General features: G+C 37.5%; 1 protein-coding gene across 1 annotated transcript; it reads right to left on the bottom strand.

The window, feature by feature from the left end:
* Positions 1-279: 279 nt before the first annotated feature.
* LOC101156923 (integrin alpha-M-like) lies at positions 280-22,296 on the bottom strand. The gene is made up of 30 exons (XM_023949273.1): positions 22,135-22,296; positions 20,068-20,170; positions 19,692-19,789; positions 17,718-17,788; positions 17,500-17,614; positions 17,201-17,325; positions 16,780-16,922; positions 15,580-15,724; positions 15,179-15,329; positions 14,958-15,031; positions 14,770-14,884; positions 14,458-14,594; positions 10,299-10,439; positions 9,986-10,207; positions 9,770-9,903; positions 9,430-9,572; positions 8,672-8,826; positions 8,460-8,582; positions 8,318-8,391; positions 3,795-3,936; positions 3,621-3,719; positions 3,458-3,537; positions 3,304-3,390; positions 3,133-3,199; positions 2,928-3,026; positions 2,362-2,442; positions 2,171-2,281; positions 1,919-2,032; positions 1,732-1,842; positions 280-1,615 (listed from the first exon to the last, which is right to left on the bottom strand). Exons 1-30 carry the CDS (start codon positions 22,169-22,171, stop codon positions 1,514-1,516), a joined length of 3,399 nt encoding a protein of 1,132 aa, XP_023805041.1. The 5' UTR covers positions 22,172-22,296; the 3' UTR covers positions 280-1,513.
* Positions 22,297-27,645: the final 5,349 nt, after the last annotated feature.

The raw sequence follows: 27,645 nt of genomic DNA, 5'->3' as shown, positions 1-27,645 counted from the left end.
GTTGCTGGAAATGTGAGCCTCCATGCGCACATCCTGTGGTCTGCCTTGGCTGCTTTTACTCCTCTTTTCAAGTCAGCTCGGGCAGCACTCTTTCTCTCAATCGTGCTGAGAGCTCAGCAGGGAGCTTGTAGCCCATTCATTGTATTTTTCTTCATAAAAAAACACAATCTTTTGCAAACTCATTTTTTTTAAAGGAAAATTGCACTAGTGGATATGTCCTCTTCTGGAATGGTAGACCCTCCATTCTCCAATAAATACAAAAATCTCCTGAAGACATGAAGATCATAAAAGACACTCTTTTTTTATTGACTTTCATTTTTTTTTTCTGGTCAACTGTCTGTTACATAGGTGCCAGTTTGAGACCCATTTAGTCTTTTTTATCTGCTAAAATTGTTTATAAGATATGTGTGTGTGTGTGACACCGCAGCTGAAGAATAGTAGAATTAGTGGTAGCAAGTCAAGTGAAGCCGTCCAATTGTTCTTTAACATTGTTTAGCGTCATTTTCTGGAGGATTATGTGTCTAAACTCAGGTATTTGTGGAGACACGTCACTGAGAGTGATCTGCATTGAGACAGAGAGACTTTTAAAACAGTTCTACACTTCTACAAACAGGTTATCCATGTGTTTCTTCAGAAGGAGCGGGTGCATGGACTTCATTTATAAGTGAAAGTAAGTCAAAAATAATACTTTTGGGGATTTTTTTTCTGTACTACAGTTTGTACACAGAAGAAAAATGTTGGAACTAAATTTTATACAACACTTTTTCACTGGTGCCAATCAAATGGTGAATGTGTTACTCTTTGGGGGTTCACATGTTTGTAAATCTGACTGATAACATCAGTGGCTCACCAGCCTTGAACCTCAACCTCACTAGAATGGACATTCATAATATCGAAGGCAGGACTTTTTCTGCATCGTTATGAGGTTTGGTTTGTTAGGTCTTTTATTTTCTGTACATGTCCTGTTTTTCATGTGGTTTTACCCTCTTTCCAGTCTTACCTGATTTCAAGTGCAACCTTTTCAGGTCCTCAGTTGTTATTGTCCTTGTTGTTGCTCCCTTAGTTCATGGTTTTGTCATGCTTTGGGTTTATTCATAAAAGCTGTAAGATGCAGCTCTTAAGCCCGGTTCACCTGCATTTCGGTCCTTCACCACAGGCTCATGGCTGTGGTGAAGGACAAGTTAGACATAGGTTATCCGTCTAACTTGTAGACTTGTAAACCCCCTGGCATTTCTGGGCGTCTTGAAAATAGGAGCATCATTAAATATATATTATTTAACGATTTACTCATTGTAGGCACATTCCATTGCAAGCTAAGATAATGAATTTAAGGTGTGGCTAGAAGGACACAACACTTATTTCATAAAGAAAAACAAACTTGCAGCAAAGATACATCCTTTGAAGAAAAAAAATACATTAAAAAAATATTTAGCAAAGTTTGCTCAAAAACATTAAAGCATTAATACAAAGCTCAAGGGGTGTTGACATGCAGAGCAGATGAGACGAATGGGATTTAGGCCTCTGGGGGGGCTCCTGTATCTGGATCTGCATCTGGATCCGCTGCATTTGCATTTTCATTAATCATTTGACTGTATTTGCTCTTAAAGAATCCAGCCTGGAAAAAAAGGATTTATGTGTGTCCTAAAAAGACTTTTTGCACTTAATAGATCAAGAAAAGGCATCAATGGTCATGTTTTACTGTTAGCTTTCATTATCTAAAATGTCTCTCACCTTATAAAGCCCAGCAGTAACCAAGGCCACAAATGCCAACCCTCCCAGAGATCCTCCAACAATCTCTTTAGTGAAATCTGGCTCAGAGTAAATCTCCACTTCTGCTTCAAGCTGAAAGGGGAAGCAACAAAATGTTGAAATCATTTACAAGTGTCTTTTAAATCAAGAACAGAGAATATTCAGTCACCTTGCGAACAGGAGGCTTGTGGGTGGAAGTTGTGGAGAAAAAGATGTACTGATCTTGGTCGTATTCAAGACTGACTGTGCTGATCAGGAGGAATCTGGAGGAAGAAAGTCCAATCTGAGAGAAAGAAAAGAAATCCAGGTTAAACTTTCAGTTGTATTTAAGTAAAACTATACGTACTTGCAGGACTACATCTTAGAGTCAAGAAAGAATATTTTACGGTATAATAACAGGGCATCCTTGCATGTCACTTACCTGTTCTATCCACCCTGAAGTCAGATTGGCAGAGATGGTATGTGTTATTTTCTCCTGCTTCTCCATGAACCTTCTGCACTTGAATGTCCTGCACGTGGCTACAGAGCAGTCCTGTAGGTGATAAAGGCAAAGAAAGCTGAACTGGAATTCATTTTTAGTCTAATAACACCAATAACAGGTACATCACTTACCACTATTTTGGTCTTCTTTACTTGATCAATAAAGTCAGTGATGGTCGGTGTTTCGTCTTTGACACTTTGACAATCTGGAATCTGAAGGAAGACAGGATTAATCGCTTCATCTAAAGTCATGACGGGAGTCTAAGACTTATTCCTAAAATCAGGGTAAATACTCTTGAACAGTGGTCCCCAACCTTTTTCAGGTCACAGGCCGGTTTAATGTCCCACTATGTTTTCATGAACTGGTCCTTTTATCTTAGATTCTCCAGATTCTCTTAAGGGTTGAGGGTCAAGTTTATCTTAATCCTCTGTAAAATGTCTGCAACTGGTCTAAGTTTTGTTACTTTATTTGAACTCTATATTTTATGCAGGAACCATTAAAATGTGTTTTAGATTTTCCTTAACCCATAACTGTCAAAGTGGAAACTAAAAATCCCACGTCAACTTAAGCATAATTTGACTTTTAATGTGTGATGTATAAATACAAAAACTGGTACTTTATTCATATAATAATTAAAAAAATGTTCTACTTCAAATAAAATCTATTATAGTTACAATTTTTGGCTTTTATAGCTCACCTGCAGAGTTTCCCCATCTCCCCAAATGTATTTGTCTCCGAGTTTTATAGGAACCTCGATCACAACAGTCAGATTTAATGCCCTGAAATTGTTTGTAACCTGAAAAAAATAATTTCAAAGGCTTTAATCTATAATCACCAGATATATTTGACAGTAAATTAACTTGAAGTTGAACGTATCCTAAAACCGTACATAAGCCATTTACCTCTGCTGATTGTTGGAATGGTTTCTTCAAATCTTTTCCAAAAGAGAAGTTCCTGTAGATGTGGGACCTAACAAGCATTACACAGTTAATTTTTTTATTTTTTTGCTACAACTGTTGAGTCATTTTTAGTTTTTAAGGAAATTAGTGAAGTTGAGCTGTGACAAGACGAACCCCTCGATTGTAACCAGAATGCTGTACTTCACATCAATCTCCTTTTTCTTGTAGAGTTCACTCAAAGAGGAGTGCTGCTGATTCCCACTGGAAAATTGAACAGCATGTCAGCACATATGTTGGATGCATTAATTATATGTGATAGGATAAATACCTGGTGGCATTAGCAGTGATGGAGATCTGTCTGCCAACTTGACTGTTGGTTTCAATCCCATAGAAAACTATAAAAATAGCCTTAAAAAAACAAAAAACAAATGAAACATCAGGTGGAATCTTCCTTTGAATTCATGTTTTGCAGTGAAAAAAATGGTCTTAACCTTAAATTTGCTTTTGAAAATTGGTTTATCAACCGTGCAGACTGTGTTTCCCCGACTTTTACCATCCTCACTGTCTGAAGAGTTGCATTCAATTCTCCCCTGTTTAAAAAAATACTTCAATCAAAGCTAAATCGAGAGGAAAATGAAAAACTAAAAGTGATCTTGATGTCTTACCTTAATGATGGTGAACTTCCTGTAGGAGATTCCAGCTGGGTATGTGAGAGTAACATGGCTGTTGTAGGAGTTTTCCTCTCTGTTCTCCAGTGATACGGTTACATTCACAAGTTCATCGATGCCCACTTTAACCAACGCAGAGCTGACAGAAAAACCAAAATGAACAATATAGCCATCCTCAACCATTGCATGAAAACATTTTTGTTCAAATCCTGGCTGCAAGATGGATGCTTAACTACACAGCAGATTTGTGGATTTGTGAAGAAATAAAATCCTCTTTAAATGCATTTTAATCTAACAAACAAAAATGATCTCTTTCTATTTTAAAAACATAATCATAATATGAATGCTGGACGATTTATTTTGAAACATACACATTTTTCCAAATGTTTTGCCATAGTTTAATTTAAATAATAAAGTTGCTGCTTGTGTTCTCATTTTCACTGTTCAGTTCCTACAACAATGATGTTTTAGACAGACTTGATCAAAAGGGATCATTTACAAAGGATCATAAAAAGTCAAACATACACTAAACTCACCAATTGTTATTTTTTTATTTATTAAAATGCATGTAAGTATATTAACCACACTACATATTAATTATGAGTTTCACAACATGAACATTTGAAAATCTGTCTACATTTTACAGTCATGAAACACTTTGATATTTGTTTTTTAATGAAAAGCCCATTGCTACATGTTTATATCTTTAGTAATTGTGCCTCTACGTCTCACTTCCAGGATTTTATCACCAAGAGTGCCACCTGAGATTCTCTCCGGAACTGCCCGTTCTATCCATGCTCGCTTCGCCAGCCGTTCATGCCCTCTCAGCCTTCACAGAAGCCCTCTAGCCACGCCACGTCTTCCTACCACTCACCTGCAGTCAGGAGCCGAAGACACCGCCTTTGAAAGATCACTTGCAAGAAAAGTAAATCAAACTACTTACCATAAAACTCTCCTTTTTTCTTTCCGGGTTCCAGCATCTGGGTCTGTTTCAAAGTCTCAAAAACCATGACGAACCATAACGAACCATGAACGAACTGGCCAGACTCCCAACCCAGCTGACAAGGAAGGACTCCGCCTCACCATCTCGCAACAAGGTATCCTTCTAAACCGCCAAGACGACGCACTTTCTCAAATGTCTTCTGCTCAACAGGACCTTTTTCATTGCCTGGACAATATTACTTAAACTCCCATAGATTTAACTAACCAGGTTTCAAACCCCAACGTCCCGACGGCTCACCATCAACCTGGGAATGTTCCAGCTCCTCACCCCGTTCTGTCACCAAAAAACTTCAGTCTACAGCTGGAACCATTCTACAGTGATGTTGAAGATTGTGGTGGTTTTTTGCTGCAATGCCAACTAATTTTTCAGCAGGCACCCAGTTATTATCAAACCGATCACAGCAAATAACGCTCATAATTAACGCTGTGCGAAATAAAGCCCTGCAATAGGCTCAAGCATTCCGGGCTACTCATCCCATTTCACATTTACCATTTGATCACTTCATAGAAAACTTCCGTTTAGTTTTTGACCAACCACGAAAACAGGAAGAAGCTATACGGCAATTGTTTAGCCTCAAGCAATGCAATCGACCGGTTTCAGATCATGTTATAGATTTTCTTATTTTGACAGTAGAGCAGGGTTGGCCAGAATACGCTCTCAAAGGTATTTTTTACCAATCTCTCAACGGCCACATTAAAGATCATCTTTGTACACAACCTGAAGCTAATAACTTTGAAGATCTTGTTACAGATGCCCTTCAATCAGATATTCGACTACGTGAACGCCAAGCTGAACCGGACAATCACAATCGTAAGCATTAATCATCACCATCATCTCAACAATTTCCGTTGCCTAACCTCTCTTCTCAATCAGGACAAGAAGTCTCCAACCACACCCCAGAGGAACTTATGCAAGTGGGACTTTGTAAACTCTCCGCTGAGGAAAGGAGAAAACAAAGAGATGAAGGTCTGTGTTTTTATTGCAGAGATCCTGGTCACCAGGTAAATCAATGCAACCGTCGTTTAAACAATTCTTCTAAACCTGATGGAGATAACTTCTTCTTCGTCTCAGTCAAGATCTGCCATCAATCAAAGATTCATGAATTTAAGGCTCTCATAGACTGGTGCTGAACAATGTCTAATCGATCAGCAAGTGGTTAAAAAGTTTTCCCGTCCTACTGAATTGCTAGTTTCACCCATCAAAGCTGCAGATCTAGGAGGTCAACACCTATCCAGAATCAGTCACCGCACCGAGCCCCTCCTATTCATCATGTCAGGTAACCATAGAGAATATCTACAGTTTTGTCACTCAGACCCCCCAAATGCCTATAGTTCTGGGGTTTTACTGGTTGAAACGCCACAATCCTCAGATCAACTGGGTTAACTCATGCATATCCCATTGGTGCACCTTTTATTTAGCCAACTGTTTACATTCCGCTATGCCCGCCTCATCACCCGTTGTTTATAACATCACTGAAACAGCTGATTTATGTAAAATACCCATCTGTTATTATAATCTCAAAATGGTCTTCTGTAAAACCAAGGCTAGTGCCTTACCTCCTCATAGACCCTATGATTGTGCCATAAATCTTATAAACGAGATCACGCTACCCAAGGGTAAACTGTATAGTCTTTCTGGTCCCGAAAAGAAGGCCATGGAAGATTACATTCATGAAGCACTCTCTATAGGTCACATCCGCCCCTCCTCATCTCCTGTCGGTGCAGGATTTCTTAGTAGAGAAAAAAGATAAAACCCTTTCGTCCCTGTATAAACTATCGTGAACTTAACCAAATCACCGTCAAGGACAAGTAATCTCTGCCCCTGATTAGTACTGTTTTTGATTCAGTCCAGGAAGCTTGTGTATTCTCCAAACTTGACCTACGTAATGCTTACCACTTAGTCTGCATGCGTGAGGTAGACGAGTGGAAAACAGCCTTTAACACTCCATTCGGTCATTACGAGTATCTAGTAATGCCCCTGGACTCACTTACGCCCCAGCCGTATTTCAAAGACTGGTCAATGATGTCTTACAAGATTTCCTCAACCATTTCATTTTTGTCTATTTAGATGACATACTGATTTACTCCCATGATCTTGCTCAACATAAACATCACGTCCGTCTCATCTTAGAAAGACTCCTCGAAAATCAGCTGTCCACAAGAGTCCCTTGTGCCCGCCGTCCACTTCCCCGCCACCCGCCTGTGTCATAAACGGTGCTCCGGCATTCTCTGTCAGCCGGATTTTGGACGTCCGGTGCCGGGTCCGCGGCTACCAGTTCCTGGTGGATTGGGAGGGATATGGTCCAGAGGAACGTTCGTGGATCTCCCGTTCCCTCATTCTGGACCATTCCCACATCTCCGACTTCTACCGTGCCCACCCGGACCGGCGTCCTGGACCGCCTGGTGGCGGGTGTTAAGGGGGGGGGGGGGTGGTACTGTCATGGTGCCTCTGTCAGCTCCTCCCCCTCCCCTCTCTGGTCTGCTCCAGAGGACTCCCAGCTGTTGCCACTCACCATCATCCCTGCTGCCTTCATAAGAAGATCAACAGCCAGTATTCATCGCCAGTTTGTTACTCCTCCATGGTGCTTGTCAGGTCTCATGTTTATATCTGAGAGTAATTCTTGTTTAGTAATTGTGCCCCTACGTCTCGCTTCCAGGACTTTATCACCACGAGTGCCACCTGAGATTCCCTCCAGATCTGCCCGTTCTATCCACGCTCTCTTCGCCAGCCAGTCATGCCCTCTCAGCCTTCACAGAAGCCCTCTAGCCACACCACGTCTTCCTACCACTCACCTGCAGTCAGGAGCCGAAGACACCGCCTTTGAAAGATCACTTGCAAGAAAAGTAAATCAAACTACTTACAATAAAACTCTCCTTTTTTCTTTCCGGGTTCCAGCATCTGGGTCTGTTTCAAAGTCTCAAAAAACACAACACACTGACTGCAGATGAGAGCTGGACCGAGTGAGCGTGTCATCAGACATTAAAGATGGCTTACTGCTAGCTCCAACAAAAAAAAGTCAAAATCGGTCTCCATTTTTTTCCTGATATGAGCGCCACTTTGTTGGAACCAGAAAGTAATGATTAGTCTGACTCGGTCTGACTTTCAATGGGAACCACTTTCACCAATCAGAAGTGAAGTTGTCGGAAGGCCACACCCACTACCACTTGAAAGCAGGATAAGAGAGAATATGTCAAACACTTTGAACATTCAACATAAGAACCAAATACTTTCATTGAGACATCTGATTGGCCAGTTTAATATGTAAACAACTTGCAATAAAGAAAAACAGAATGACTGAATAATAGTGGTTTATATCCCAATAGAGGTCTATGGGACTTTGGCTCCCTAGAGCCAGCGGGTACTTCCTGTTTGGAACATGAGTGGAGAGGGATCAATCAGTCCAGTTCTCATACACAGTCAATTATGTAAATGCACTTTTCCATAACTATAAAATAAAAAGTTAAAGGCAAACTCCTGCCAACCAGATAAAGGTTTTTGCTTTGTATCTTGGCCTTACCTGCTGAAGTTGAAATCCACTTTCAGGTTATCCATACATGTCTGATCAGCGCCACAGTTGATCTCAAACTCCATCTGAAGAAGATCATCAAAACTAAGCACTAAGTTTGGTGGATGTAATGAGAGTTTTTAAGGTCACTGACCGGGTGAAAGGTTGTCATAGATTGATGACCAAGACTTGGTCTAAGATTTGTGCTGGAAGGCAAACCTTCAAATTTAAAACTGAGCTCGTTTTTAAGTGGATTCAGAGCATCTTCTGGACAAGCCTGAAGAAAAAGTAAAATAAATAAACATTCAGTTTGGCCATATTGCATTATTTATATCCAAATGTTGTTATAATGCTAAAAGGTCATACCTGAATGAAAAATTCAATGGAGTGGCACTCAGTTTTTCCCAAGCCAACATCAAGTGAGCTAGTCTGATGTCGTTGTTTCTCAGCAATGTAAGCTCGGCTGTTTGGTAACTTTCGGGTGGCATCCAGTGTTAAAGTGTATGTAATTTTTGCTTTGGCTGAAAAAAAACCAGATGGGTTTGTTTAATGCACAGAGAAGATAACAATACGGGTAAACTGGCAAATTAAAACTTAATAAAATTTGTAAAGTGCATAAATATTTCATCATTAACACATTTAATATCTTTTTTATTCATGATATTGTGTGCCTGAATTACTTTCCTTGCGTCAGATAATGCATTGTTTACTTTAGTGTACTGGTGATATGTTTTGTCTTTGGTTCAGCCTGTGTTTTTATCACAATAAAATAAATGTTTTTGTTTTTTTTCACTGCGCTCCCTAATTTTTCTAAAGTAAATGGATCAAGAAAATACAAAAAATGTGGAAGTGGAAGTGAAGTAAGTAGACAAAGTTAACGCAATAGATTTCACTGGATAAGTTCAGGTCCCTCCTCAATTTATCAAGTAACAAAATACATGAGGAGACTTTTGTAAACGATGTTAAATAAAAAATGCTTTTTGTTTTATTTTATGCTTTGAATAACAATATATTTGTTGGCTTCATCACCTTAGAAATATGTGACTGTTACCCATACAGGCTCGTAACTGTCAAATAGTGGGGGGAAAAGTATGAATGATTAAAAAAAATGAGGGAAAAACAACCTGTGTCAACAGGAGTTCGTGTTTTCATGATGAAGCAGACTCTGGCTGTGGATTTCAGATCTTTTGAGCAGTTTTCATCCTGTGTTGAAATTTTCATTGGGTCGAAGGTAACAGAGGGTTCCACAGTCACTATAGGCCTGGACCTAAAAAGGCAGAGAGTTGGGAATTATATGACAGTTCAGCAGAATAAAAGGTGATAGAGCTAAATCCACATCTTTCTTTATGTTAAAATTAAACAGTGAGCTTCTACTGGAGACATATGGTGGATAATCATGTCTTAACTTTTTTCTCCTCTGCCTGCACCTTTAGCAAAGGTGCAACACCTCCCAGAAGAACTCACCTGAGAAAAACTACTGTGCCCTGTGAACCCACTACTAAGTCAGGCAGTCTGTCACCACTCTGATCAGAAGACCACTGAGTGAAGGAGACGCCAAAGAACTTCAGTCCTGACTGCACTTCAGAAGCAGAGATTCTCTGTGAGATGGAGATTCTGTGTTAAAAGAACAAGCCAGCTGGACGCACTTTCAGAAACCTTAAGTTCGTGGATATGACTCACCTGTGAATAGGTAGGATTGATACTTTTGTCCCGTTCACCGTGGAATATGTAAATACTGCCTTGACCATCATCCTCTAAAGGTGCTCCAACTGCTAGATCATTAAATGTATCCATGTTCAGATCAGGCAGAACAGCGAGAGAAGATCCAAACCGTCCCTTGGTTGTTGGATGTCCTCTTAATATGGTTTGTGAGGATGGTCTTTCAAAGGAACACTCAATGTTCTGGTTGTAGGAGCAGATAAAACCATTCATGGAGGATCAAGACAGGGACGAACATATCAGCAGATTCATGTCACATTTAAACATTGCTTACCAACAGCACTATTGTGCAGACATAGACTCGTCCTTCTCTGTCAGCCTCTTTATACATCGGAGAAGATATGAGGATCAGATCAGAGAAGCTGTCATTATCCACATCCATGGCACAAAGCACTGCGCCAAAATATTCCCCAGCCTGAAACCACATGAAGAAGAAGAGAAACGGAAAGGTTTTGGTTTAAGAATTTTCATGTGCTGTTTTATTAGAACAACGTTTGCTGTAGTTTTTCACAGAACTAACGTTTTGTCTTTCTCTATGTTCATAAGATTTGTGGAATATTTGGGCGGTAGTGGCTCAGGTGATTGAGCAGGTCATCCATCAGCGATTGGGGGTGGGGGGTGAATGCATATGAATGTTCCGGTAATGGTTAGAGGGTCCGTACGTGCGAACTGGCAGCCACACCTCTGTCATCACAAAGACTGAATGAATAGTGGACACATTGTAAGCGCCTTGAGCGTCTGGAAATGCGCAGATAAATCCAATCCATTATTTTATTTTTATTTCTTACTTACATTTTATTTTTCATTTTTTTTAACAAGATATAACAGAAATGTACATGACATCAAACAAAAGAAATCTTACAAACAAAGAGAAGAAGAGTAAAAAAAACCACCTTCAATCAAACAGTGAGGAGGGGAAAGAAAAAAAAGGGGGGGGGGGGTAAGACATGACAGCCGCCGTTCCAGAATTGTAAAAAGGATGGTCATGCAATGGCCAGAGAGTTTTTCTATACAGTCCATCTGTCCCATTGTTCCTTAAATTTTCCTTCTCTCAATCTTAAAACAAAGTCATCTTTTCCATGATGTAGATCTCCTCCACTGTGTCAGTCCAGTCTGTGAGGGTTGGTGGTTCTGGCTTAAGCCATCTTCTGGTTATTGCTGTCCTTGCTGCAATTAGGAATATTTTCACCATTTTGAGCAATGGCTGTTTCAGAAATTTAACCCAGATGTGATACTACCTGAATGAAGGGGATTGTGTAGCGCAGAACATTTGTCAAAACACGATGGATGGAATGCCAAAATGGTCCTATTTGCAAACAGCTCCAGAAGATATGAGAATGATTTGCATTTACTGTGTCACACTGTCTCCAACATGTCTGTGGGTTTGTTGATTGTTTTATTTTAATTGAAGGTGTTGAATTCCCTCCATTTCAGTGATGTGGTAGAAGACTGAGTTAATGCACATTTTGAATACCATTCTTTCTCGGAAATAGTGAAGGACATCTCCTTTGCCCACTTTTCTTTAACATTTAAAGTTGTGTTTTTCTGACATGAAATGAGGCTGTGGTACAGTTTCGAAATCATTTTAGATGTTTAATTCTGGTATGCTGCAATTATTGCCTCTAAGACTCGATTTTATTCGTTCCCCTTTTCTGATCTAATTTCTTTGTTAAAATATTCCCTCATCTGCAGGTATTGAAAAAAATCATGATTGGTGAATCCAAATTCCGCCTTTAAGCCCTGAAAGTCCTTCATCTTGTTCATTTTTATAATTGTGGCAAATGCTGTAACCCCTTGTTGCTCCACTGCTTAAAAGTCATCTTTTGCTGGTTTGAAGTCTTTGTCAAGATAAATCTATTTAAGTATTTCCTTTCCATATTCAGCTTTAATTGCCGTGTTACTTTTTGCCAAAGTTCCAAAGTAAAGGTTGTTACTGGAATCAGTAATGTTGTAATGTTATTTGATAAGTCCTCCTTTTCTAAAAGTATCTGAATGGGATATCCTGACACACATGTCTCAATCTCTTTCCACCTGGCGTAGTATTCAAAATCACACCAACAACAAACATAGCGCATCTGGGCTGCAAAAAAATAGAAAAGAGATATTATATGTCTTCAAGGTCTTCAAGGGAAAAGCTATCTGATTATGTGCAAAAAAGTCCCAAGTCCGTTGTAATGTATTGACTATGCTTGACATTTAAAATGCATAACCCTTGTGCTATACTAGGCACTTTAATGTTGGGAGTTGGGTCATCTAGACCCACTAGACAGTGCGCTGAACCTTTTTTCTTCAATGATTTGTGATCTTCACTGGTGTCCATGGATTACATGAAATCTTTCCACCTTTATCTGCCTTTGTCATGGTAGGGAGAACACGTCAATGCAAGGGTGGGGTCATCTAAGATAGCACAGGGGTTAAGTGCAAAATTCCTGGACTTGGGCCTCTCTCACATGGGTTTTGCTGTATCCCATAGATGGCCGCACTATTTATCCAATATGGCAGCACCCCTGTTTAATTCAAGAAGGGCCCTATAGAGCCTTTGGATTGCTAGTCCTCTGAAATGATAAAAGTGAGGTGCTTCATATTGTAGCATTTGTAATCTATGAACTGGTGCTAAATCTGGGTAGAGTATTAATCATTTGGTGTAGTCCTCATGGACTTGGGCCCCTTTTAAACTAACTGATTCAATTGTAATGTTGCATATCTGATCCTAGGTTTTCTCCCTTCCCACATAAATCTGGATATTGTCCGGTTCCTTTCTATGAACTGCTTGGGTGGTATTTCTATTGGAAGTGACTGGAATAGAAAGAGTAGCCTTGGTAAGGTGTTCATTTTCACCACATTTATCCTATTTGTTAAATCAAAAGGGTAAGATGACCACTTTTTAATATCCAGGTTGATGTTGAAGTTAATTCTATTATAGTTTTCTTCTTATAGGAGTCACAGATTTTTAGGTCAAAAGACTATGAGGTACTTACTGTCCCGCTTGATTTTGTAGATGCGGTTTCTTTTGATGGGGAGTAATTGAAAAGCAGGATTTGTGCTTTAGAAATATTTAATTTGTATCCATCAAGGGAGTTAAATTATTTGAGGAGTGTCATTAGTTTAGGCTGGGAAGTGTTTATGTCCTTTAAAAACAACAACACATCGTCTGCAAATAATCCAGTCTTTTGTTCCCTGCAGTCAATTGTGATTCATTTTAGTTCCTTGCACTGCTGAATGGCCTGGGCCAGGGGCTCAATGTGAAGAGCAAACGGAGTCAGACTGATGCTGCAACCTTGTCTCATTCCTCTTTTTAACTCGAAACAATACGGTCTGAGGGAGCCGTTCATTTTTGTTCTTACTGTAGGCTTGTCATAGATGGCTTTAATACATTTAACTCAGTTTTGTGTGAATCCAAATTTTTCTAAGGTGTTTGGTAAAGGAAATCCCAATTCACCCTGTCAAAAACCTTCTCGGCTGATTAGAGTTTATGGTGTGAATTACATAAAAGCCTCTTCTTCTAATGTTATCCTGGGTTTGTCTGCCTCTGACAAAACCCGTTTGGTCTTCATCGATTAACCTAGCAATGAATGCTTCAAATCTTTTGGTTCAAATTGATGTATAGATTTTGTAATCCACGTTAAACATTGATATTGATCTATACAGTTCTGTCTATCATTTTTTTCCTTGGTGATTTAAGTAACTATTCTGTCTTTCCATGAGGGTGGGGTCCTACCTTCTTTCTGGATATAATTTAGGGCTCTAAGTAGAAGTGGCGTTATTTCCAGTTTACATTTTCCATACCACTGTATAGGGAACCCATCACTACCTGGAGCTTTATTGGTTTTAAATCTAACTATGGCCTTTTCAACTTCTTATTGTGTTATTTCCTTTGTTATTATTTTACTTTGGATTTCTCCTATACAAGGTGTATAGGATTAGGGCCATGGACAAAGAAAACAATTTTTTTTTTTTTTTTGTCCATGGCCCTAATCCTCTTTCATAAAAATTCTGATCATGTCCCAGAAAAAGTAAAAAACTTTGGCACAATATGACATTTTTTATTTTGAAATTACACATAAACAACATACTTGCATCCTCTTCAAACAAGCCTAAGGTGCAGTTTGAGTTTGCTTTTGTAGCTCTGATTTTGTTTTTGCCAAATATCAGTAGCAAAGAGAGGCCAAAGCATAGTGTAAATGCCTCAGGATGCAAAAATATGTAATGATAGTTTCTTTTTTAATGTGATCTGAAAGAAAAGCTATTATTAAAGATGAAACGGAATCTATATAGTTTACAAACTAAATGTTTCATTTGTAAACAAAATATTACATTTTATTAAATTAACCATGTTTAGATAATCCCACCCTTATTCTAGGTTAAGACCAGATGTGTGTGTTGTGTTATCTTTATTATGTTGAATTTTGATTAGGATTGGTTGTAACACATACCTGTAGTGTGCTGGGGTTGATTACTTGTTTAAATGTGTCCCCAGAAACCACCTCTACAGCTCCTCTGTGCTGATATCTTGGACCCCCCAAAATTGTCAGTGCACCTCTAGTAGTCGTAGCAACCGCCATGGAGTAACCTAAAATTCAACAGTTTAGTAAACATTAAGGTTTTGCAGTCAGAAACTGCTGACATTTAACTTTTTGTTCTCTGCTCACACATTTCCACTGCAATAATTTGAGATAAATGGTCCTATAAAAATGTTTAAAAAAAAAGAAGAACTTTGCAGATGTAAAACTTTGTGTTCAACTTACCAAGATAACTGTCAGGCTCCATTTTCTCAGACTCATAGGACACACTTGCTCTGTTGCTGTATCTTTTATAGCCTCCCTTCCACTGGTTGGCACCAACGATTCCCATCTGAATTCCCTGTGGATGAAGACGTGTTTAGTGACATTTCTTCTGTCATACTTTTATTAAAATGTCTAGTTCAGATGATCACCATAGGCCCGTAGGCAGCACTAAAGCCCTCCTGGGACATTTCCATTTTCAGTGTGTTTCCACCAATCTGAGATCCTGTTAAGCCAAAATACATAACTTTAGACACGTAAGATAACATGAGATATACTACATTTTAAGTTTTGTTGTAAGAGTAATGGCAAACTGAGAAAAAATAGAACATAAAATTAGAGTTAGATTTGTAATATAAAACCTTAAAAGTACCTTCAATAGGAAAAATCTGTGATTGTAAAGTTGTTCTTATGTTCTCAAGTGCCTGAAAGCTCTCTACTTGAAACACATGCTTTTGTGGTGGGTAAGATGCAATCAAGTCAAGCTCCCTTTTTCCTCTAGAGGAGGTGAATGCACTGCCCACCTAGAAGGATAAAAAATTTAAAGAAATCCATGAGTGGAACATTTCCCTGTAGAGACCCTTTAGAAACCAGATTGCATTGGCATCAACTTTTTTTAAATGTCACTTAAACTCAAAGTATGTTATGCAAAAGAATCAAACTACACTAAACAAAAGTGGTGGCCTGTGTCATCAGATCAAAATCATAGCTACTTAATCATCTCATAAAAATAAGTAAAAATTGAATAAAACAAACCACAAGAATGAAACTCACCCCAATAGCATATCGAACAATATTGGCTGACTGAGCTTCGTTTATTGCTGATGGCAACTGTCCAGAGTCAGACGATTCTCCATCAGTAATAACTATCAAAATTGTATCTGCATTTGATGGAAAAGTACCAGAGAAAACTCCACGCCTGTTGATAAAATGGGTTTTGAATGTTAAGACGTTGTTAATGAAACATTTGAGGGGGAGATAAATTTTTTAGTTTTAATGTATTATTTTAACTTGATGGACTTGAGCTTAGCCCCTGAATTCCAGTCATATGTAGGTCAGGTCATGTGTGAGTCAAGGCAGGTGAGTGAAAACTTTTTTAATATAGTGTATGCTGAAAAAAACCAAATCTAAACCACATCAATAGTTTTCTGAAAAATCTTAATTGTGCAATATTTATCTCAAATCTGCTTAAATGAAAAGTGTTACAGTTTGCAGCTTATCTGATTTACAGAAAAGTACATCTGTACCAAAGGTGACCTTTTTTTTCCTTTGATTACTTAGGAAAATGGAGTTTTGGTTTATTTTAATAAAAAAAAATTGTAAGATCCTTAGCATAGAATCTGTGCCTCTGTCATGGTTTGGGTTTCTTTTGTATTGGTATTTGCTTTATATCTTGTTCTGTCATGTTTGAGTTCTGTTTCCTGTTTTGTCATGTTCTTGAGTTTTACTTCCTCTGTTCCAATCTGCCCTGATCTTGTTCACCTGTGTCTTGTCATTGCTGTTTGTATTTAAGTCTTGTCTCTGCCTTCCTCATGTGCTGGTCCATTAACGTCATTAATGTCTCTTCGTCCCTGACTCCCTTCTGCCATGTTCATGTTTTTCCACAGTGAGTTTAGTTGGGTTTTTGTTTCCCTGCTTAGCAGCACCTTTTGTTAAGATAAACCCCCTTGCTTTGGAACTGTGTGCCTCCCATCTCTGCGTTTTGGGTCCTTCATGCTCCCCAACCCTCCTCACTTGACAGCCTCTGCTGTAAAACGTGTTATCAATGATTTTACCATACTCAACACGTTTACCCAAAATACTTAAAGGGATTCAGTTGTTTACTGCAGTAAAATGGCCTGGTATTGTAGTTCTGAGTCAGTTGATTGTACTTTTACCTTTTAACTTGAATACAAGCAAGCATGCTAAGTCCATTTCTGTAGTAACAATTCAAATAAAAGGTATCCAGTGCAATAAGATTACAAAGGTACTTACACAATATTCTTGATGGCTCCAGCTGTATTTGTTATGCCCCCCAGCTGCTTTATTTCATTTACTTTTGTCTTCCAGTTATAGGGGGAATATGTATTGAAGTCAAAGTAGGTTTCATATCCTCTAGAAAACTGGGCAACTGCAAACTGCAAAACAAAATAACTAAAGATAATTTAAAGCTGAAACTGAGATGCATTTAAAAGGAAAACTACAAAAAGTACAACAGAATAATGCTGATGTAGTTTTACTGCAGACTAAAAACCTGAAACCTTAAATTTAACAAAACTTTGTATTTTAGGGTACAGCATGTGGACAGTTTTGAGAAGACATGTTTCTGTGAAGGTTTGAAATTGGATTACTTGTGCTGGCATTAAAGTAACAAATTAAGGTAATTGAAATGCTGAGATCTGTGTCTCTGACTTGCCTTTGCATCTTCTTGTTGAAGTGAACTGATGAGATTTGTCACAAATTCCTTCATTTTAGTAAAGTCTGTCCTGGAAACACTTCCTGAGCCATCCAATAGAAATGCAATGTTTGCTTTTTTACATTCTATTGAGAAAAAGGAAAGAAGGTAAATGGTTAAATAGTCCTCCACACTTTTCTGATTTATATTGTAGTTTATGTCAAGGGTGTTTTTTCAAAAGAACAACTGATTTAGTTTTACACTTGGGATGTTGTCATTATGAATGTGATGTGTTTGGCTTTGCAAGTGATTATACGTACGCGGAAGAACAGATGGTAAACGGCGTGTCACTCGGTTGTATCTGTCCAACTCAATGCACACGCCATTATACATGGTAATATGTTTGCATGCAGTGGGAATGGTTGGGCCACACACCTGAAATGGGAAAAACAAACACAAATAAAGTAAATAGTAGTCTTTTCTTTATTTATTGAAAAATAAATGTTTTTTCTGTAAAATCAATGCTTTTATGAATCACCAAAGTGTTCTGTGTAGACGGATCACTTGTCATTGTCAAACCGAGGGACATGTTCACTGCCAACATTCCATCTGTGAAGAATACCGTTTTTTAAAATAATTTTAAGCATATTTGGCTCATTTCAATCCACAGCTTCCAGAATTGAAGCACTTGTTACCCAACTTCCAAATGGGAAGTTGGGTAACAGCCCCTGATCTCTGGCTCTGGGGGCCTCGCGGCGGTCCTGTTGGCCCTGGCCTGGGTGGCGGATTTGGTCGCCCGGGAGGCGGCTGTTCCCTGCCTGCTCCCGTGTGGCGTTGGGGGGGTTCCAGTTGCTGCTGCGGCGGGGGTCTTGGTGTGGGGATGGCTGGTCACCCCCCCACCTTCTTTTCACATTCCACCGTCCATTTTAGAAAAACATAAACACTCACCTGAGCACAGGTGTTAGCTCACCTTTGCACTAATATTTTGCGTGATAGAATGAATGAAATATTTCACACTAGTTGGTTTTAAGGCATAAGTATGCGTGTGAACACTATCTGTTTTGTGCACATGTTGTCATGTGGACATTTTTGCAGCTAGCAGGTGTGTTGATAACATTTGAGTGTGTGTGTGGACAGGCCCCGCCCTTTTTGTACTACATTTGAACCTTACCGTAATGATAAAAAACCAGTAAACTTGTTGCTTTATGCTGCTTCATGGTCTTATCCCCCCCCTCCTATTATCACCCTCCTACCCCCCCCTCTCTTTAACATCCCTCCCTCTTCTTCCCTTCTTTCCTTTTCCGTCCGGTCCAACACCAAAGATTTTCAAACATGTTTGAAATTAATAAAGTTTGGCCTCAATTACAAAAGGGGTTTATTCAGACATACCTTTGGTTTGTCTGAAGATTAATAACCCTTGTTGTTAAAGTAAAATATGTCCAACACAAGAGGCCCTCAGCTCTCATCTGCCTGCCCAGCTGTTGGACAGGACAAGTTAAAAAAATAGGAAACAAATAAATAAATAAATAAATAAATAAATAAATAAATAAATAAATAAATAAATTTAAGCATATTTGGCTCATTTCAATCCACAACTCCCAGAGTTGAAGCACTTTTTACCCAACTTCCCATTTGGCAGAAGCAAATGCTATAAAGGTTAATTTTCCCAAGAAATAAAAAAAATATAGTAAATCACTTTTTATAAAGTAAAAATATAGTTTGGTACTTTGACAACTTTCTGTTTATTCTACCATCAAGCAAAGAAGAATGTCTCAGTATGCTCTTATGCTTCAAGCTAATGATTGTGTCCCAAATGCTTGAGAAAATATATTAATGTATAAGATGTTCCTATTTATTATTTAATATTATCTATACTTATGAATTTCATAAATGATCTGTACTTAGACTGGTAAAGTATAAATATCTTTAATTAGAAGCTACAAAGCAGGTTATGATAACTAAATAAAAATAGATATTTTTTAAAGTAAAATAGTTAAGTAAAGCAAGGCAAGTTTATTTGTATAGCACAATTCACAAAGACAAAGTAGTTCAAAGCGCTTCACAAAACAAGAAAATGCATCAAAATCACAATATATAACAGTGCAAAGATTAAAAACATAACAGAATTGTTATAAAATTTACTGTAAAAGAAAGAAAGAAAGCATAATAGGGGTGGGATTATATAAATCGACTTCCTACAACTCCATTTTATGCAATTAATCAATAATATAAGAATAATAGGGGTAATTGAGAGCAATTACAATGGCTTTTGTATTGACTTATATGTGTATGTGGATTAACATGTGGATATGTATTCATGCTGTTAATTTAAAAATTTTCTTTTTCCAATCAAGTCACAATTAATCATCCAAAGTTTAATAAACGTATGTCTAGACGTATATCTTTTTTATTTGGCTGCCTTTTTATTTTTTATTTTGATTACTTTATCTGTTTTAATCCAATCCAAAGGCAAAAACTTTATCCTATTATTGATGAAAGCATTTATACATACCTGAAATGTTTTCAGTTACGCATTGTTCTTTGGAGCATTTCAATATTCTTCCTCTTCGATTTCTCAAGTTTTGTTGAAGAGGCGCACCAACAAGCAAACTACGGGAACAGGGAAAGTATTTAGGTGTTAGGATGATGAGTTGTTTTTTTTAACAAAGGTTTCTCATACAACATAATAATATTGTGCTTAGACTTAGTGCAAAACCTTTGTGACAGCAGTAATAACCACTTCAACAGATACACCTGCTGTCTTTCAACTTAAGTGTTCAAACTTGGAAAAAAAAATTTAACTTTTGATGAATCAAAATTGAAGAAATAGTTACTGTAAGTGCAGAATTAGATAGGCACTTCTTATAAATGTTAAGATTTGAACTTACTCTGATTGCCTTAGCACCATCTGGTGGCCAAAACCTGCATCTCCTGAACTCAGGGACTTCCAAGCCACAGGATCGACATTGAAACAAAGTGCAGCTTCTAATACTAATGAGGAAAGAAGAATTTTAGATATTAGGAATTTCACCTACAAATGTAACCAATAGATATTCATTAATTTGTTAAATGTAAAACTTTTAGCATTTATTTACTTACTTCTTGTACTTCTACTTTTAAAAAAGACTTTGAAAAGCCTAAATAAAATACTTTAACATGATAAGATAACAGGATAAGAAGTGAAAGGTCTTCTAACTTTAAAACCAAGTCCAGATGACATCTCCTAAACCTATTACAACTTTAACATGATGTTAAAAAACAACTAATCAATGTTCAATTGTCCATGTTTATGAAAAAACTATTTGTCCTGCTGTTGAAATATTCATATGTCCATAATATATTTCAACTATTTTTATGTATACTTTTTTTTTAGTATGTTAGTATTTTTTATCCAGGATAATAGTTTTTATAAAATCATTTTTGTCTACTATTATTATTTTGATACATTCATATTACTTTTAGTTTTATTTTAGGGCTAAAGTCCAGATTTTTGATTTTTTAGTGACTAAGGGTCTTTGCAGGGGGGTCTTGGGTTTGGCTGCCTTCTTTAGTCGGGGACAGTCGACCCTGTGGTGATGTTCTCCGTGATCTTGACTGGGGGGTCACTAGTGTGGACAGATTCCTAAAAGCTCAGTGGCCTTGTGGTACAATGTCCATCCTGAGACTAGGATGTTGTGAGTTCAAATCCAAATCATTCTGGCATTAGGGGCATTAAGTAATAAGGGGTCAAACGTGGAACACAAATTCCACACAGGTGTGGAGCAGAGGGATTTCAAATTTAATATCATTTTCTCACTACAGCTTCAAGCATTAAATTATTTCTATTTCTCTGTGTTAAAAAGCTTGAAAGTGATTTTTATCCGGTATTGCCCTTTGCTCAACACGTATAAAAAAGTTTTTTTTATAAAATGATTTTGATTTAAAGTTTTTGTTGCATTCCAATGTTACTTTCAAAAAATGGTCACAGTTTCCATCCGTTTTAATTTTAGCTCGAATTTTGAGGAACTTGTTCTCTACCTCAACTTTATTCGATTTTGCTTCCTGGTCTTGTCTCGTAAGGTTTCAGCTATTTATTGTCAGTGAGACTGACACAATCTCCTTCTCAGCGTCCCATCATTTCCCCTTTCCCTTCTTCTTTGCACAGCATCATTTCCCCACCAGTTAGATTAACGGCTGTTTTGTGCAAGTGTTTTAGTCTTTTTTAGTAATAAAGTTTGACAGAAACAACTATCAACCTTGGATGAATTTCCACTGTGAAAAACATTGTAAAAAAAACAGGAAGGAAAAAGGAATAGTTTTTTCCATTTACTTGATGCTTATTCTGTCAATAATGGATATTTTGTCAGCTTTAGTAATTAAAAGCTTTTAATCTCTTTAGATTTCAGTTCATTTTTAGTTTAAGGGTCGCGAAAATGACAACTCCCTTCTTTGATGAGGAAGTGTGGAAGACTACATCATACTTTATTACAGCTCTTAAGTGTTGGCGTCCTCTTTTTTTTTTTTTAAATAAACTATTTTTGCCATTTTTTCAACAGCCTAAACGAAATAAAAGCCCAGTAAAGGGGTCAATAATACTGTGTTTAATTTTTACTAGCATTACTGTGCTCTGCAGTGCATAAAAATCCTTTTCTGTTGATAATATATACATTTTCCGCGGCTTTTAAAAAACAAAACAATGTAAGAATCCTTGTAGGATTTTTCATTTAATGGACTTTATTATTTTGAAAGAAAAAGGCAGAATCTTACACAGACAGGGGGGTTAATGCCCAAATGATGACTTAGGAAAAGAACTGAAATTTCTAGCTGTGATAACACAATGACCACTAACTGTCATTGAAAATTGATGCTCTTGATTAACGGGAACAAATGTTGGAGACAAAAACTAAAGTAAAATGTAATTTCAAGCTTGCAGATACAATTTTTCAGTGAGAATATAAAAAAGAAAAAAGTCTTACCCAACCAGATAGGAGTTGCAAAAAGTATCCAGTCCATTGTGTTACTGTCATGGAGAGCAACCTTGAACTGTGACAAATCCTCTGGGGTCAACTTTGCTTTGAAGCTGCAAAGTTATCTGGCTTCTATTTCAGACAGTATGAAGGAGGTGATGTTGAAAGCAGATTGCAGAAATGTCACAGGACAGAACATATTGAAACCAAATTTATAGGTGGAGTCACAATACTGACACCATCAAGCTTTTTTTTCATCCACCACAGAGAGAAAAAACCATTCATGGGTTAGTTTACTTTATTTAGAGGTTAATTTTAAAGTTAGTAAACCAAATGTTTATTGTTCTACTAAGACCTTAATACTTTGTTGGCACATATCTTCATCTTTATAGAAAAAAAGGAAGTAGGAACCTCACAGAACGATTTTGTGGCATTCAATTATATCATCTGCAAGACTAAAGGCTTTTTATGAAGTCAATTTCTGTTATTGCCTCATTGAGTTGGAAACAAATATCCTCCTCATTTACCCAAGAAGTCCAGCCTTTTAAGGAAGAAATGACAAGAAGTGACAAGAAGTGACAAAACTTTAGTTCCCTCTTTTTCTTGAATTAGTTGAATTAGTTAGTTAGGCAGGATGTTTTTCTGTCTCATTGACTCACACGTCATAACGAACAATTTTGTAAAATTTCTTCAATGATTTGTGATCTTCACTGGTGTCCAATGATTACATGAAATCTTTCCACCTTTGTCATGGTAAGGAGAACACGTCAATGTAAGGGTGGGGTCATCTAAAATAGCACAAAGGTTAAAATGTGCCAGGGGTTGAATATGTTTTTTAGACAGGACTAAGAGCTTTAAGAACAAATAAATACACATGTGAAAAATACACATCTAATCATAGCAATAGGAAAATACATCTTAGAGGGACAACATGTAATCATTTAACTAACCTTAACAATAATTTATCAAACATATTTAGATATTAAAATTTGATTATCTAATTTTGCAAACCCAAATAATCCCTTTCTGGGTCTTGGGGTTGCTGGAGCCTATCCCAAACAATGCTGTCAAAAGTGAGAGCCCTGTCTCCTCCTCTGGTCACCAGCCGCCTCCAGAGTTCTAAGTGCACTTCATCTCCCAGCAACCTCAGCACACAGTTTCTGGATGCCACACACCTTATTCTCATTTGCAGTCACTTGCAGTACAATTAAACACTGTACTGAGCCTAACTCAGTGCAAAGTATTGTTTGTGCCCCTCTTCCTGCATTACCGAGTGTTATATCTGGATCTGAACTTCTGTTTCCTGACCCTGGTTTGTCTCTGACTCCATTTTCCTGCCGCCGGCCCAAAATCTCGTCTGGATCCCGATTACTCTTGTTTCTCTGATGCTCCTCTGCTCGTTATTAACTACTGCCTGTCTGACTCTTTAGTTTAGTGGACTTTTAGCTGAGCTAATAAACCTGCTGCATTTAGATCCAGCCATCTGCCTGTTCTTGTGCCAACTGTTAGGTAAAGGCGGGGGCAGCTGTAGAGCATACCAACCGGTCAAAAAACTTATTATTCTAGATTTTAACAGTCTCTTATGTAATATTTGCATTACATTTTTCTCAAAAAAAAAACTTTTTTTCAATGGGATTAATACATTTTTCATTTTCAATAGTTTGTTTTTCAGAGGACACAGGGTAACAAACGAGTGCATGGTTCAAAAGAGAAGCTCTGTCCGGTCTCAAGTGATAACCACTCAATTTGAAAGTATCAACTCTTTAAAAAAAGTGTGCACTTCAAAGTGGTTTCAAAGCGGAGGCGTTTCGCAAATAGAGTTGATATTGCACCTACAAGAAATGAGTTTATGGTCGATGACCAACAGCTTTTAGCACTTTTTTTTATAGTAAGAAAAGTTTTTCTTTTTTAAACTTTTATATAAGAACTACAAACTTTTAGCAAAAATGAAAAAGTGGCCCCACATTACCAAAAACTAGAAATGAATGTGCTGAAATTGATTTCAAAATTAACAAAGTAGAGACAATTTCCATTTTTTTTTGTTATAAACAATGGAAACAAAGTGTTTGCCTAATATTTGAATTTAAAACTTCAGAATCTTAATAAGTTCATTTATAAACCTGTTTATATCACCAGGACGGTCAGTTCTGCAAACATGAATTGTGTTTTTTGTGTCCTGACTATACGTGTAAAATGTGAACCATATTTCTAAATCTGTTAGAATTCTCCAATCATGATGACAAAAAATCCCCTATTCACAATCTACAATTCTATTTTGACTGATGTGAAGGTCAAAGGAGGAGCTCCAAGACATTTTCTCCTCCATTTTGGCCAAAAGAATTCTCGCTGCCTGTCACTTGCTCAGTGTTAAACACAGAATCTGGGCGGAGTTAGTGAGGTTTCCTGATCTTCTTGATGAGACCACGTTTGTGTCAGCAGAAGTTATTAAACTCTGCTTGTCTGGAAACACAGATCCTACAAAAAAAAGAAATAATGAAATTTATTTATAGCTGGTTTAGACAAATGAATTAGAACTGAAGGAATGCTGAGTCACCATTTATGCAAACTTGTAGCCTTTCAATCATTCTAATTTTAAGATTTTCATCTAATATTGATTAAACTATTGCCTCATGGTCATGTTATGGATTTTTTTTTTGTCCTTTAAAAGGTCTACTTACATATTTTATATTGGATTCAAATCTGTCAATAACTCTAAAAACATGTGCTTTCTGAAGGAATACATTCTCATCAATAAAAGACTGAAACAACTTGAACTTTATTCAAATTTATTACATATGTCTCCCTGGAAATCTGGAGGATGATTAAAGAGGTGGCGGGGGTGGGGTTGTCAATCATTAAGCAACAAGATGCTGGACGATCACATCATTACCGTCTGGTGTAAATGTTGGTCAAAAGGGGCGGGGCCTGTCCATACATACTTAAGTGTCACAAACACCTGTCAGCTCCAAAAATCTTTACTAACAATCATGTCAACATGTACTCAACACAACTACAGTTCACACATACATATGCATACAAACCAACACATGTAAAGCATTTCATTCTGTCACACAAACTGTGCAAAGGTTAGCTGACACCTCTGCTCAGGTTGGTGTTTATTTCCTGTTATTTGTGAAACCTATGTACAAATATATTGTCTACTGGCAGAAACATCCTCCGTTGTAGTTTGTAGGTGTAAAATCTGTTTGGACACAAAACCATTAAAAATCTATAAATAAAAATCACACATTTTGTGGGTTAATTCAATGATTATTTATCTATTTTCTCAAAAATTACTATTAAAAACAAACTGATCGTTGTTCGCCTGGATCCTGACTACTCTTGTTTCCTCTGATGCTCTCATACTCGTTGACTCTTGCCTGCCTGACCCTGATTTAGCTTTGTGGACTTTTAGCTGAGCTGTTGAGATGTTTCCTAGGAAAAGGAGGTGAAGTTGATAGTCTTTACTATCAAACTCTACTAACAAAATATTACCTTAGGTACCTTAAGAGGGAACTTACAAAAAAGTGAAAAATATTCACCATTGACAGACTCTTACTGCGACATGCCATATATTAATATAAATGTTAAATAATGGAAAAAAAGTTATTTTTCTTTGCTAGTCTCCGCTCCATGTTACTGCATGTGAGGCTTAAAAGGCCTATAGAGGCCTTTCAGAGTAAACTATATCCATATACATGACAGTATATTTCATTTGGCACAATAAAGAACACATTTTTAACACAAAAAACAATAACAACAACATCCAAACTTTTGCAGAAATGGATGTGCATTTGTGCATATAAAGAAAAGTGTTTTGCAGTTCACCCACTAGTAAATGTGTGTGTGTTTGTGTGGGTGTGTGGGTGTGTGTGCGTGTGTGTGTTATCCTGGGGGCGGTGCTGGCAGTGCAGATACTTCCTGGAAGGGGCTGTTCCCCACTCTGTGATGTCACAATGTGAGGACCCACTTCTTTTCGTAGATTGGGAGGGGCTTATGGTCAGATAGAAGGGTTTTAGAGGAATGCTAAGAAATGCATGAATGGAGCAAAATATTGATTTAAGGTTGTTTTTTGGGAACAATTAACAACACTTAGTAGCTAAAAAAGAAAAAGTTCATTTTGCATGATATAGACCCTCTAATTGAATTCAGAATTTCCTTATCTGCAAGAGAACAACACAAACTGTAAATGTGACATTGTTGCAAATTATTATTGTTGCACCTGTCAGACTTATGGTGATGCAGTGATGTGTTTGACTTTTTTAATTTATAAAGTTATAAAGTTTGTTAACTTATTTTGTTTTGGCGGCACAGATGGTTCAGCTCGTTCCTGCTTCAAGGAAAGGAGGAAGTGAAAGCAGCTTCTGTCTCTCACCCCTCCTACAGTACTTGAGTCACTTGAGTCAGGGGGGGGGGTGTTGGAGGTGCACATTAGAAAGAGAAAGATACATTTCTCCTTTTTTGCTTTGTGTTCCTCAAATGATTTCAACTTTGTTGGTAACATTAACAGAAAAAAGAACACAGTGACTAAAAATTATGACAATATGCCGTCAGTATTTCAAAAGAAAGAAATCATTTGGTAATGTTTTTATTGCAGTTTGTGAATAAAGCCACGAACACACATATGGCAGACATAATCATATCAAAGGGTTAACTTTCAGCTCACCAGTTGAGACGTCACCAAAGACCATCCAGCCCCATGACAGGCACAACAGCTCCATTCGAGCATCTCTGAGTATTCCTCTAAAACCCTCCGATCTGAGCACCGGCCCCTCCCAATCCACGGAAACAAATAGGTCCTCACATTGTGACATCACAAAGTGGGGAACAACCAACTCCATGAAGAGTCTGTGCTGTCAGCACCCCCAGGCTAACTCACACACCTACTTTCTCGGTGGAACTAGCGGTGTTCGTCTAAAACACTTTTCTTTTATATGCAAAATATACATGTCCATCTTTGCAAAAGTTTGGATATTATTTGTTCTCATGGATGAAATGCGGACATGCTACCGAAGTCAGCTCTAGGTTAACATCATGAAATGGGCGGCACCCACAAGGAGCGAAAGGGCAGCGCCTCAGAGATTGACCCATCTCACTTCCGGGTAGTAAAAGGAACTGTGAAAATAACTCGTCTTTCGTTAAAAAAAAGTTCTTTAGAGTCCCAAAGGTAATAGTGATTGATTATGTTGATTTCTAAAATAGTTATTTTTACATAATGATTAAGTAATTAATCTTTGTCATGTGCTTTATTGATACTTAATGATTCTTAATTCTGTCTGATAAAAACTAGGAACCGGATAATGATAAATCATGTACCGTAATAAAATGGTTATGGTATAACGGGGTGGGATTATTTAAGTTTGCTTCCTTCCACTCTGTTTCAAGCAATATTTATTAATGTGTCTAATTATCCTCAGTTTGATAGATCATTGTATGAATGTATAACTGATGATTGTATTGTTGTTGTGTATTATTCTTATTTGATTGCTTGAAATAAACCATTTTCAAATCCAAATGTAC

The sequence above is a fragment of the Oryzias latipes genome, chromosome 19 (genome assembly GCF_002234675.1).
Source record: "Oryzias latipes chromosome 19, ASM223467v1".
In the NCBI taxonomy this organism is placed as follows: domain Eukaryota; kingdom Metazoa; phylum Chordata; class Actinopteri; order Beloniformes; family Adrianichthyidae; genus Oryzias; species Oryzias latipes.
The sequence above is the reverse complement of the archived record's forward strand: the minus strand, read 5'-3'. Positions and strand labels throughout refer to the sequence as shown.